Below are 13820 nucleotides of genomic sequence, written 5' to 3' on the forward strand. Positions count from 1 at the left end.
AAATTGAAGATATTTTTTTAAAATGCCAAATAAAGCACACAAACACACATGTTCTGGCCCCATTCACAAAGCTTACAGCAGTCGATTGTTTGAGCGAGGGAGGGGATGATCTGGTTTCAAAACGCTCTTGAATGAAAGCCTCTTTAAAGATGGATAAAATACCTTCATCTAAAAGAAGCCTTTGGTATGACAAAGATGAAGCACATTTTTCACAGAAAGAGGTGGAAATCACAGGCCAACATTCAACATATGGGTTAGCCCTGTAATTCAATGGGACTAATCAGCAGCTAATCAGTCCGAATAATCAAGGTGCTATGGATTTTTTAAAAAACGCAGTACATCCATTGTACGATGCTATTTTTTTCAGCTGCATAAAATAACCCTTTAACATTGGCTGCAGAATATACTGTAATTAAATTGTTAGCAGTGCCTAAACGTTTATCCCTTGGAAGAGTTTCTCCATAAATAGCATTATCAACTTTCCAAAGGATAAATGCTAAAGGCTCCAAGACACGTTTGATTAACATAGGAAGAAACCTGCCAATATTTGTGGATTCAGCTGACAGTGCAATGGGTATGGGGCCCCCCCAACAGATAACTGCCAGTGAAGTTAAGAAGCGGACTGTGATCCTTCTCATAGAGAACACGAGCGCTCAGCCGAGCAAGCACTTATGTATGGCAGGCAAAATAGCTGCCTGCCGGCTGATCGGCCAAACCATTGTTCAGCTGACAGCTATTTAATGTGTACAGGAGGGTGCTTTAGAGTTCCCAACTCCCAATCTCCCGTTCTTCCACAGTGCAGTTGAAGACTGAATGGCTTTCATAGCTGCGCATGTACACAGCCACTTCATTCAGTCTTGGAGTCTGACCTACAGTAGTTAGGTCAGGACTACAGCCAATCACTGTCGGTGTAGACAGCACTTTTTCAGACCGGCAGAAATACGTGTCATGCTTTTGTGCATGTCTGAGACTGACAAATACTTCCAGAATGGAACCCAAACATTGTCTAATGTGGCTTCATGGAAGTGAATGGCTCTTTTGGGATTACTGTCATATTCTAAGAGAACCAACGATGTGATGCTCATCGGAGAGCACTGTATTAGTGTGAACCTAGCCGAAGCTGCATAGTCCTTTCTCTGGTGACAGCAATTTCTGTTTTACCAACAGCTACTCCTCAACATTGAAACTGCAACAGCAAGAAGGAAAAATTGTGGAATTAAGGAAATCATATGATCGCATGTTAATGATATGGAAATGATGAAAAAATGGGAAGAAAACTTCAAATGATTCAGTACTGAGTATGAGAATCAAACGCAGAAGTACACACACTTGATAGTCAGTGAGGTTACTAATGGTTGTCTGAGGAATGTTCTGCCAAGCTGAATATGTATCTGCACACAAATCATCAAGATATGCTGCTGGCAGATCCCTTTGCAATTGCTGACTAATGACATCCCAGATATACTAGATGGGATATCATCATTAGCATTTCTATTGACATTTTTCCTTATTGGTGCTGAAAGCACAATGTTGAGGATTGTAGCTCACATTTTAAATATTCTACATACTTAGGCTATGTTCACACGTAGCATTTTTTTAGCGGATTTGCCAAAAAATCCGCTAAAAATAAGCTTCCCATTCATTTCTATTTATTTTGCACTTTTTGTGCATATTGATGCGTTTTTTACCGTGAAAAAAACACTTTGCGGTAAAAAACACAGCATGCTCATTAATTTCGCTGATTTTTCCGCATTTCTGGCTATTTCTGTCAGGAACCGAGTGGAAAAAAAACGCGCGGTTTCTGGGAAGGGAGTCCGGTTTTTAAGCAGAAATTTTCTGCTACGTGTGCACATAGCCTTAAAGTGAACCTGTCAGCAGTTTTGGCTGATATAAAATACAGCCACGCTTTTTAGGGCTTATCTACAGCATTATAGAATGCTGTACGTAAGTCCCCGATCCGACCTGCAAGACAAGAAAAAAGTTTTATTATACTCACCTGCAGGGCAGTACTGTCCGATGGGTGTCACCGGTCCTGGTCCGTCGCCTCCCATCTTATGATTGCAGCCCTCCTGCTTGCTTCATGGCTCCCAAGCATCGCACTCCTGCCAGGCATTTATATCTGCCCTGTTGAGGGAAGACCAAAGTACTGCAGGGCGCAGGCACCGGGAAAGGTCAGAGAGGGCCAGCGCCTGCACACTGCAGTACTTTGCTCTGCCCTCAACAGGGCAGAGAAAGAAGTACGCCTGTGCAGGAGCGCAATGCTGGGGAGCCATGAAGCAAGCAGGAGGGCGGCATCACAAGAATGGGGGGCGCCGAACCTGGACCTTAGACACCCACCGGGCGACTATAATAAAACTTTTTCTTATCTTTCAGGTTGGATCGGGGGGGCTTATCTACAGAATAAAGTTTTACGATGCAATTCTTGCACGAGAAATACGGTAGTATGTCTCTGCCCTTAGGCCGGTTTCACACGTCCTGATATTTCAGGTACCGAAAAAATTGGTACCGTAGATATCACTGTCTGTGTGTACTATGTCAGGCTCACGTGTAACAAGCGTATGCCACCCGTGTGCCGCATCAGTACCACACGAACGACAGCATGTGTCGGATGATGGGGGTAACATCTGATGTCGCTTGGACTTTGATATACCGCTCGTCGTTCTCCTCTGCTCACAGGACAGTGTGCGTCACGTTTTGCGGTCCGTGTGAAAACAGACATGTCTGTGTGTTTTGCATACGGACACACAGTCTGTGGAAACACACTGACATGTACATTTGAATGAGTCTACGCGTGTCAGTGTCTCCGGTATGTGAGAAAACTGTCACCACACGTACAGGAGACACTGACGTGCGAAAGGAGCCTTACAGAATGCTTTAGATAAGCTCTGAAAGGCGGTGGCTGCAACTAGTATCGGTCAAACCTGGTGACAAGTTCTCTTTAAGGAGACAACAAGAAAATGCAGGAAGCATACAGAAGTAGGCGGAGCTTCTGGAAGAAAGGAGGGAGTAGACAGGCATCAGCAGCCCTCCTGAATGCAAATGTGAAACCAGCCTTAACTGTATAAAAGACACCTGTCCACGCAATCAATCACACTCCAACATCTCCACCATGGTCAAGACAAAAGAGCTGTCTACGGACACCAGGAACAAAATTGTAGACCTGCACAAGGCTGGGATGGGCTACAGGACAATAGGCAAGTGGCTTGGTGAGAAGGCAACAACTGTTGGTGCAATTGTTAGAAAATAGAAGAAACACAAGATGACTGTCAATCTGCCTCTGTATGGGGCTCCATGCAAGATCTCACCTCGTGGGGCAAGGATTATTCTGAGAAAGGTCAGGAATCAGCCCAGAACTACACCAGCAGACGTGGTCAGTGACCTGAAGAGGGCTGGGACCCCAGTCTCAAACATTACCATAAGTAACACACTGCGCAGTCATGGATTAAAATCCTGCAGGTCACACAAGGTCAACCTGCTCATGCCAGCAATTGTCCAAGTCCATTAGTTTGCTAATGACCATCTTGATGATCCAGAGGAGGCAAGGGACAAGGTCATGTGGTCAGATAAAACCAAAATAGAACTTTTTGGTATCAACTCAACTCTTTTTGTTTGGAGGAAGATGTCAGGGCAACTAAACAGTGGCTCCATAAGAAGCATTTCAAAGTTCTGGAGTTGCCTAGCCAGTCTCCAGACCTGAACCCAATAGAAAAAGCTTTGGATGGAGCTGAAACTCAATATTTCCCAGTAACAGCCTTGAAACCTGAAAGATTTGGAGAAGATTTGTATGGAGCAGTGGGCCAAAATCCCTGCTGCAGTGTACCAACTATTAAATTCTGTTTTTCTATTGCATCAATTACTTATTTAATGCAATAATATTCAAAATAAGGAAAAATCATATAATGTGATTTTCTGGAATTTTTTTTTAGATTCTGTCTCTTACAGTTGAAGTATACCTATGATAAAAATTACAGACCTCTCCATTCTTCGTAGGTGTGAAAACTTGCAAAAACGGCAGTGCATCAAATACTTATTCTCACCCACTGTATACCACAGAACTTCACTGTTGGCATTTGGTTTTTCTCCACCATGTTCCAGAATCAGTAGAACAGCAGCAATTGGAGGAGGTACTCCGTTAAAGAAAAAAATGTATTTTTTTTCCAGGGAAAAGTCTATTTTAAGACATGAAAGAATAGGCAACCTGATTTCTAAAGTAAGAAATATCAGTGTCACATGCATATTGAAGAAAGATGGGGAAGTCTGGGAAGAAAAGTTTGAAAAAAAAAACAAGTAATCCCAAATAGTCAGTAAAGCTGGAGTCACACATAGCGACTTACCAGCGATCCCGACACCGATATCAAGGTGTCAGGATCGCTGGTAAGTCGCTATGTGATCGCTGGTGAGCTGTCACACACACAGCTTCACCAGCGATCAGCACAGCGATGCCGAGGGCCCGGCATCGCTTGCCATCGCTGTAAAAAATAGAATATAAAAAAAAAATATATTGTTATTCTCACCTTCCGACGTCCTGCGAAGCCATCCGGCCTCTCTCCACGCTCCGGTCCCAGTGATCCTTTGCGAGAATGACCGCGAGACGTCACGGTCTCGCGGGAGCGCGAAGTCTCGCGGTCATTCGTGCAAAGGATCACTGGGAACGGAGCGTGGAGAGAGGCCGGATGGCTGCGCAGGACGTCGGAAGGCGAGAATAACAATATTTTTTATTTTGATTCTATTTTTTACAGCTGATCGCTGCTCTCCCGCCTGTCACAGGCAGCGATACGTGCTGGCCAGCGGGAGACCAGCGACCAAAAATATGTCCAGAGGTTTCTTGCAGCGATCAGCAATACCGGCAGGGGGGGCCGCTCGCTGATCGCTGTCAGAAACAGCGAACTCGCTGGTGAGATCGCTGTTACGTCACAAAAGTTGTGACTCAGCAGCGATCTCGCTAGCGAGATCGCTGTGTGTGACTCCCGCTTAAGCCTTCTTTAGGCCGGGATCACACATGCGAGAAACTCGGACGAGTCTTGCATGTTAATAACTGGCGCTGTCGCCGTTACTCAGATCGGAGCGTGCGACCGCATAGCAATATATACAGCCTCACGCTCCGCTCCCGAGTGCCGGGTATTAACACGCAAGACTCGTCCGAGTTTCTCGCATGTGTGATCCAGGCCTTTCTGTAGGAATAAGACCAACCTGCATGTGTGAGTATATACTTATATAGGCATCAAGGTGGCTCAGTGATTAGCACAGTCGCTTTACATCAGGGTCCTGGGTTCAAATTCAGAGGACAATATATGCAAGGGGTTTGTATGTTTACCCAAAACAAGGGACTCCTCCCACAAAAATTTCATTAACCAATTATTTCTAGGACAGATTTACTCTCTATAAGGGCCAAGTAGTAAGGACCGAAAAGCTTCAAAACACAAAATTTCCCAGTTAAATGTAATAAATTAAAAAAATATACATCTGGAAACATATCAAACTGGCCATCAAGAATCCTTTCAAACATGGGAGCTCTAAACCTGCCTGTTTAGCACTGTGCATGTTGTCTTCTGGGGACTGAGCATAAGACCGAGCATGCTTTAGTTTTTAGGACAAACTACAGGTGCATCTCACAAAATTAGAATATCAAAGATTTATCGTAATTTATTCCAGTTCTTCAATACAAAAGTGAAACTCATATACCGTATTAGATTAAACACATCACTCTGTAATGAGTCTAAGTGTTTATTTCTGTGATGATTATGGCTTAGGCTAGTTTCACACTAGCGTTTATTCGACGCAGCGCAAGGCGCCGCTAAGCCCCGCCCCCTGCCAGCTCCCTGCCCGCCCCATCCGGTCATCGCCGCCTACTATCGCACATGGACACTTGCAATCTGCGCACCCTATCTTTAGCATAGGGTGCGCAGATCGTGCTCTGGCCGTGCGCTAGTAGGATTTTGGAGTGCGCTGCGCACTTTTGAAGGTGCGTGCAGAACGCATGTTGCATTTCTGCGCGCACGGCGCACCTTCAAAAGTGCGCAGCACACGCCAAAATCCTACTAGCCCACGATCTGCGCACCCTATGCTAAAGATAGGGTGCGCAGATCACAAGCGTCCATGTGCGATAGTAGGCGGCGCCGTGCGCTGCGTCGAATAAACGCTAGTGTGAAACTAGCCTTACAGCCTGAAAACCCAAAAGTCATTATCTCAGTAAATTAGAATACTTTATAACACCAGACTGAAAAAATGATTTTAAAATCCGAAATGTTGGCCTACTGAAATGTATGTTCAGTAAATTCACTGAATACTTGTTTGGGGCTCCTCTGGCATCAATTACTGCATCAATGTGGCATGGCATGGAGGCGATCAGCCTGTGGCACTACTGAGGGGTTATGGAAGCCCAGGTTGCTTTGATTGCAGCATTCAGCTTGTCTTCATTGTGGGGTCTGGTGCCTCTCATCTTAATCTTTAGAATACCTTATAGATCTATGGGGTTAAAGTCAGGCGTGTTTGCTGGCCAATCAAGCACAGTGATACTGTTTTTAAACCAGGTACTGGCAGTGTGGACAGGTGCCAGGTCCTTCTGGAGAAAGACCCTGGTGTAGGTCCACTGTGTTTTATCAAGACCAAAGTCAACGCAGCTGTCTACCAGGAAATTTTTAGAGCACTTCATGCTTCCCTCTGCCGACAAGATTTTGGAGATGGAAATTTCATTCTCCAGCAGGACATGGCACCTGTCCACACTGCCAAAAGTACCAATACCTGGTTTAAAAACAACAGTATCACTGTGCTTGATTGGCCAGCAAACTCGCCTGACCTTAACCCCATAGAGAATCTATGGGGTATTGTCAAGAGGAAGATGAGAGACACCAGCCCCAACAATGCAGACGAGCTGAAGGCTGCTATCAAAGCAACCCGGGCTTCCATAACCCCTCAGTAGTGCCACAGGCTGATCGCCTTCATGTCACGCCACATTGATGCAGTAATTGATGCAAAAGGAGCCCCGACCAAGTACTGAGTGCATTTACTGAACATACATTTCAGTAGGACAACAATGCGGATTTTAAAATCATTTTTTTTCAAGCTGGTATTATGAAGTATTCTAATTTACTGAGATAATGACTTTTGGGTTTTCATTGGCTGTAAGCCTTAATCAACATTAACAGAAATAAACACGTGAAATAGATCACTCTGTTTGTAATGACTCTATATAAGTTTCACTTTTTGTATTGAAGAAATGAAATAAATTAACTTTTTGGTGATATTCTAATTTTGAGAGACGCACCTGTATGTGCACTGAAAATGGACAAGTTACAGAACATAAATGGCTTAAAAAAAAAAAAAATCACTGGGAGAATTGGGCCTACAGAAATGTACTTTAAGTGCCCATCTAGAAGTCCAAGCTAATTTCGCCAGGCACACACAAGCCTTCTGATCGCCAACATTTCTCGACATGACCAGTATGGCTACAAACAGTTTAGGCTATAAGCAGTCAACTCCAATTTGCCTGAGTGTTAAAGCATGTGAATGACTGCCAATCCAGATGGTGTCAAGACTGCTCCATATCCTTGAGGCTATGTGCACACGTAACGGAACTCTCGCGGAAATTACCGCGAGAATTCCATTCCGCGGGAAAATCGCATTTTAAATTCCCGTGAATTTCCCACGGAAAAACTAGCATATTGCAAGTGTAATTAGCTTGCAGAATGCTAGCGTTTTCCAAGCGATCTGTAGCATCGCTTGGAGAACTGATTGTTTGACGAGTGTGACCAACCTGTCATAGTGTTTGACAAGTGTGACCAACTTTTTACTACTGAGGCTGCCTATGCAGCATCAGTAGAAAAAGATAAAATGTAAAAAAAAATAAATAAATAAAAAATGGTGTTATTCTTACCTTCCGACGTCCCGCGCAGCCGTTCCCAGTAATCCTTTGCGAAAATGCCCGCGATGGCGTCTGTTCTCGCGGGATCGTGACGTCTCGCGGTAATTCGCGATGACGTCGCGCAAATGATCGCGAGACTTCGCGATCCCGCGAGAACGGACGCCATTGCGGGCATTTTCGCAAAGGATTACTGGGAACGAGAGCATGGAGAGAAGTGGGAAGGCTGCGCTGGACATCGGAAGGTGAGAATAACAATATTTTTTATTTTACATTCTATTTTTTACAGGGATATGGTACCCAAAGCCCAGAGGACAGTCTCCTCTCCTCCAGACCGTGGGTACCATCCGCAAATGTTCTGCTTACTTTCCGCATGTTGTGCACAGCCACATGCGGGAAGTAAGCGGAATACATTCCTATGGGTGCGGGATCGCCGCGATTCTGCAAAATTAATGAGCATACTGCGTTTTTTACCGCGAAGCGATTCCGCCGCGGTAAAAACCGCAGCATTAGCACAGCATTGCGGAATCCCATAGGAATGCATGGGATGCTTATTTTTCGCGTTTTCGCGGCAAAATCGCGCGGTTAAAACCGCCGCGGAAACAAAAAAAAACGCCACGTGTGAACTCAGCCTTAAAGGGAATCTGTCACCCCATTTCCAGCCTATAGGTACTGTCACACTTAGCGATGTACCAGCGATCCCGACCAGCGATATGACGCGGTCAGGATCGCTGGTACATCGCTAAGTGGTCGCTAGTGAGCTGCCACACAGGCAGATCTCACCAGCGACATCGCTGGGGACGGGGGTCGCTACTTACCTGTCACACTAGGCGATCCTGCGTCCTCCCGCCCGGCTCCACAGGAAGCGCCGCAGGAAGCTGACGACGAGAAACAGTCCTGGACGTTCTCACGTGATCAGTGATAACCAGCGGGGGAGCGGGTTGTAGGCAAGTATCAGACACAGCGATATCGCTAGCAATATCGCTATAACGTCACAAGTTATAGCGATATTGCTAGCGATATCGCTTAGTGTGACAGTACCTTATAAGCTGCGGCCACAGCCATTAGGGGCTTATCTACAGCACTCTGTAATGCTGTAGATAAGCCCCCGATGTAACCTGAAAGAGTTAGATTATATTCACCCGGGGATCCAGTCCGGTCCGATGGGAGTCGCGGTCCAGTCCAGCGCCTCCCATCTTCTAGATATGACGTCCTCCTCCTTGCTTCATGCTGCGCTCCTGCTCAGGCGTACTTATTCTACCCTGTTGAGGGCAGAGTAAAGTACTGCAGTGCGCAGGAAAGTACGCCTGCGCAGGAGCGCAGCATGAAGCAAGGAGGACATCATCACTAGAAGATGGGAGGCGTCGGACCGGACCGCGACACCCACCCCCCGGTGAGTATAATCTAACTCGTTTTTCTTCTCTTTCAGGTTACATCGGGGGCTTATCTGCAGCATTGCAGAATGCTGTAGATAAGCCCCTGATGGCGGTGGCCGCAGCTTATAGGCCAAAAATGGGATGACAGATTCCCTTTAACTACAATGCAGTTTCTTTTAAGCCATCATCTACAGATTGCATTGAAGCACCCAATCCATGGTATGGTCACAGAAGCCATCTCCTGATCTAAGCATGGTCAAAGTAGCTAGTGTAAAAGATATACGATTTCATTATTGTTTTGCCACCAAGAACGAAAGAGATTCTAGATGCTTCACTTAGGCCGTAAAAGCAGTGCATCAGCAGAGCATGCTCAGCTCCATTTTGATATTCATCATCACATAACGGTGGTAACTTGCAGACCATCCATCCATCTTTAATGTAACAGTAACTCACACATGTATGGTACACACAAGCCTTCCTCAATAGATCGGAGTCAACAACACACATTGCTGTTCCTTTTCCGATATCCAACATATAAGCATCCTGGGGGCGGTTTCTAGACATACTGTAATCTGCAGTCAAATGCATGTCCATGTACAATATAGCAATGCAAGGGTGGCATAATATGCGTGGGATCGTGGCACTGACATCCTATAAAAATCCTCTGACGGAGGTGTCATCGAAAACCTGCTAGAAATTGCCATTTATCGGATGATTATATGTATGGGAAATTGCAGATTTTGAGATCTGTCCAGACCTAACTGTGGTTTGTTATAGGAACAAGTCATTGGTGAATATGGGGCTAAGATTATGAGAATCCATTTGGTGAGAGATATCCTGCGGAGCTGACCAGATTCTTCTACAGATCGCAGTGTGGCAATATGTAATATATGGGTGCCCATGACATATAGGAATGGGAGGATAACCCAGTAAGGCCCAGGTGGCACTACATACAGACAGATGGAATGTATGGGAAGGCCTGGGTGCCACCATGATGCCAGTCTATGAATGGACAGCCAGGGCACATGAGCCGGAGGCCGGGGCACACTACTCACCCAGCAGCAGCAGCTTCAGCTCCCGGCGGGCGTCCCTCTTGTCTCGGCGGAGCTGCCTCTCGATCTCGTCGTTGATCCTCCTCGCTTCCTTGGCCTCCTCGCTGAGGCAGCACGCCATGATGGACTCCAGAGTCATTCTGCTGGTGGTGGTGCTGCTGGAAAGAGACAGACCCCCACCCTGCAAGTCACAGACCTGCGTCTTCTCCTCCTAAGAAGGGGGATTGCTGTGCAGATTAGGTGGGAGACAGCTTGATGAGACGGGAGATCCACAGCGTGGGTAGCCCGGCACTCAGGTGCCCCCCAGCTGGTCTGATGGCACCCGAAAATGGGTGGGTGGGTGCTGCAGTTGCCCGTGTACCCGATGTGCTGTCAGTCGCCTGCTCCGCCTCCTCTCAGAACCATGCACCAAACAACATGGTGACATCCATGGGAAGAGAGCTAGATCTGGGGCTGCTCCTCTTCCGATCACTGGGAAGCCCCCGCTCCTGATAGCGCTGACAGCCTGTGCCCTTCCCCCTCTCACATTTTTTTTCCTTCCTCCCGATCTTCAGTTCTGTAGTCGCTTCACGTTAAGCGCCGTTAGGTTTATCCCCGGGAGAATAAGCCTTTCCTGCCCGCACACAGCCCGTGTATCGTCGGTAGCAGTCACGGTGTCTGCTTGCAGTCATTTCCCCCTGCCAGCCTTTTCAATGGCTCTGCTCCCGGGCGTGGTAAGGCAGAATATGGCGGACCTTCTGCAGCGAGCAGGGATAGACAGTTAGACAGGAGCGCAAATCCCAGGAAGAACGCAGCGATGTGCCTCACTCACGGTGCACGACCCCATTCTTGCCCCTCATCCTGGGAGCTGTGTGCCTTCCATGTCCGCGGCTGTGCCGTCTGCTTCATACAAAGAGCGAGGTTTTTGCTTTCGTCTAGCCCGTGCATGTAATTCTATTACAACCAATTCACTATTGGATCATATGACGTTAGAAAGTGGGGAGGAGAAAGCTGCAAGTCAAGGGGAGGAAAGAAATCACGGCTGCCTCATTACTACCCTGCTTATGGCAGTATTATGGAGACCTTAGCCTTGTCACTGGCCATTCATTGACAGGGCGGCTTTCTAAAAGTGGCAATTAGCACTAGATTATTTTGGCGGGAAAATGCACCTTCTGTGTGGCAGAATTTTCTGCAGTCAGTGGCTCATTTGTGGTTTCTATATGAACTAGTTCACTGTGCCTGACAAGGTGACACCATTGCTGAGGTAAATACACAGGTTTAGGGTACGTACACATGCTGCAGATTGAGCAAAGGTTTATCTGCGGATTAGCCTGCGGTTTATCACCTCTACAATGGAGGAGATGGTAAACCGCAGCGGAATCCGCAGAAAGAATAGACATGTCAATTAGTTCTGCGGATTAGAAACCGCAGCAAATCCGCACGGAAAAATCCGCACTGTCTGCACTGCGGTTTCCATTGGATACTATGGTACTGTATACCTCCCGCAGGACCAAAACCGCTGTGGATCCGCAGCGTGTGCACACACCCTTAGGGGGAAAAATGTCTACTTGAGGGAGGCTTCTGTCTAAAGTAAAGAAGGAGCCATTTCCTACATAATTAATCCAAACTCATTCCCTTGTATCAGGGAACATCTGAGGTAAAAAGTCAGTGGAAAAGCTATGTTCAAGGATAAATATACAGGTTTAGCCGCAATTTACAGGTTATATCTAGAAATTATCTTCACAAATAGGTAAGACTCTTTTCGTTTCCCTCAATGAGCTCTGTTGGGGCTTACATCTGATGCCCTGAAAAAACGTGATTCGTACAGTCGCTCTGACTGGGCCATTCACTCTGATGATGGAGACGGAGTCACTGTGCTCTGCTGGACACAAAAAAAAGGCAGCAGCCACCTATATAAAAAGAACTTGTCACCATAAAGTGCAGACTTATCCTAAGGCTGTGTGCACACGCTGCGGATTTTGCTGCGGTTCCGCAGCGGTTTTGGCCGCTGCGGACCCGCAGCAGTTTTTGCTGCGGTGTACAGTACCATGATTCCCTATGGGAATCAAAAACCGCAGTGCAGACGGTGCGGAATTTTCCGCGCGGATTATCTGCGGTTTTCAATCCGCAGAAAGAATTGACATGTCAATTCTTTCTGCGGATTCTCCTGCGGTTTGCCATCTCCTCCATTGAGGAGATGAAAAACCGCAGGGCAAAACCACAGAGCAATCCGCAGGTAAAACCGCAGGTCTTTTGACCTGCGGTTTCACCTGCGGATTTTACAAAATCCGTGCGGATGAATCCGCACATAATCCGCAGCGTGTGCACACAGCCTTAGGCCTGTTTCACACATCAGTTTTTTACCATCAGTCAAGATCTGCCAATTTTTTTTTAAAACGGATCCGCCAAAAAAGGGGCGGATCCGTTTTTTTCACTCATAGACTTACATTATTGGCGGATCTTGACTGATGGTCGTCCGTCACACCCGTTTTTGTACGGATCCGCCAAGATTTTAGCGGCTCCCGGGCGGATGAAACGGACCATGCAACGTTTTTTTTCATTGACGGTCCGCTAATTTCACCATTAACCCTTCCAGGAGCCAATAAAATCTCTCCTCACCGCTCCCGCGACATCTCCGTGCCCGACATCACGGCTCCCGCGACATCTCCGTGCCGTCCCCGCTCCCGCGACATCTTCGTGCCCGACATCACTGTCCCCGCTCCCACGACATCTCTGTGCCCAACATCACCGTGCCCGACATCACCGTCCCCGCTCCCGCGACATCTCCGTGCCCGACATCACCGCTCCCGCGACATCTCCGTGCCCGCGACCTCACTGCTCCCGCGAGATCTCCGTGCTCGCGACCTCGCTTCTCCCGCGACATCTCCGTGCCCGACATCACCGTCCCCTCTCCCGCGACATCTCCGTGCCCGCGACCTCACTGCTCCCGCGAGATCTCCGTGCCCGCGACCTCCCTGCTCCCGCGAGATCTCCGTGCCCGCGACCTCCCCGCTCCCGCAACATCTCCGTGCCCGACATCTCCATCTCCATGCCCGCGACCTCACTGCTCCCGCGAGATCTCCGTGCCCGCGACCTCACCGCTCCCGCGACATCACCATGCCCGCTCGACATGCAGATGCCTGCTCTCTTCTTTCGGCTCCCGGATACCACTACATCGCCAGTATGAGGTTTTTTTTTTGTTTCTTTTTTTCACAGGCGCGGTTCCTTTAACGGCGGATCCCAACGGACCAGTGGCTCCCGTTGGTGTTTCGTCGCCCGCGGATCCTTTTTCCGCCATTTTGGCGGATTTTAACTGACCTCAAAAACTGATGTGTGAAACAGGCCTTAGGCACCATGTTATAGAGCAGGAGCAGCGGAGTAAATTGATGCATAGTTTTGTGAGAAAAGATTCAGTATAACCTGTTGTAACACTTTAACGAACGCTAAGGCTAAGTTCACATTTGCGCATATGTGAGCAGCATATCTGCATACGCAAACGCAGCATTTTTTACGCATGACGCCAAAAAAAGCTGTGTTTCCATGCGCTTTGGCACG

At 47.4% G+C, this 13820-nt stretch overlaps 1 protein-coding gene across 1 annotated transcript in view; it reads right to left on the bottom strand.

The window, feature by feature from the left end:
- LOC141048323 (guanine nucleotide-binding protein G(q) subunit alpha) overlaps window positions 1-11250 on the bottom strand; it is a 131245-nt gene extending 119995 nt beyond the window's left edge. The window contains exon 1 of the mRNA XM_073543805.1: window positions 10290-11250. Within this exon, the coding sequence (XP_073399906.1) occupies window positions 10290-10425 (136 nt within the window). The 5' untranslated portion in view covers window positions 10426-11250. The remainder of the gene's footprint in view (window positions 1-10289) is intronic.
- Between the last annotated feature and the right edge of the window lie 2570 nt (window positions 11251-13820).

This window comes from Dendrobates tinctorius, unplaced genomic scaffold (assembly GCF_039654945.1).
Source record: "Dendrobates tinctorius isolate UK_male_01 unplaced genomic scaffold, ASM3965494v1 ptg000134l, whole genome shotgun sequence".
Lineage (NCBI taxonomy): Eukaryota > Metazoa > Chordata > Amphibia > Anura > Dendrobatidae > Dendrobates > Dendrobates tinctorius.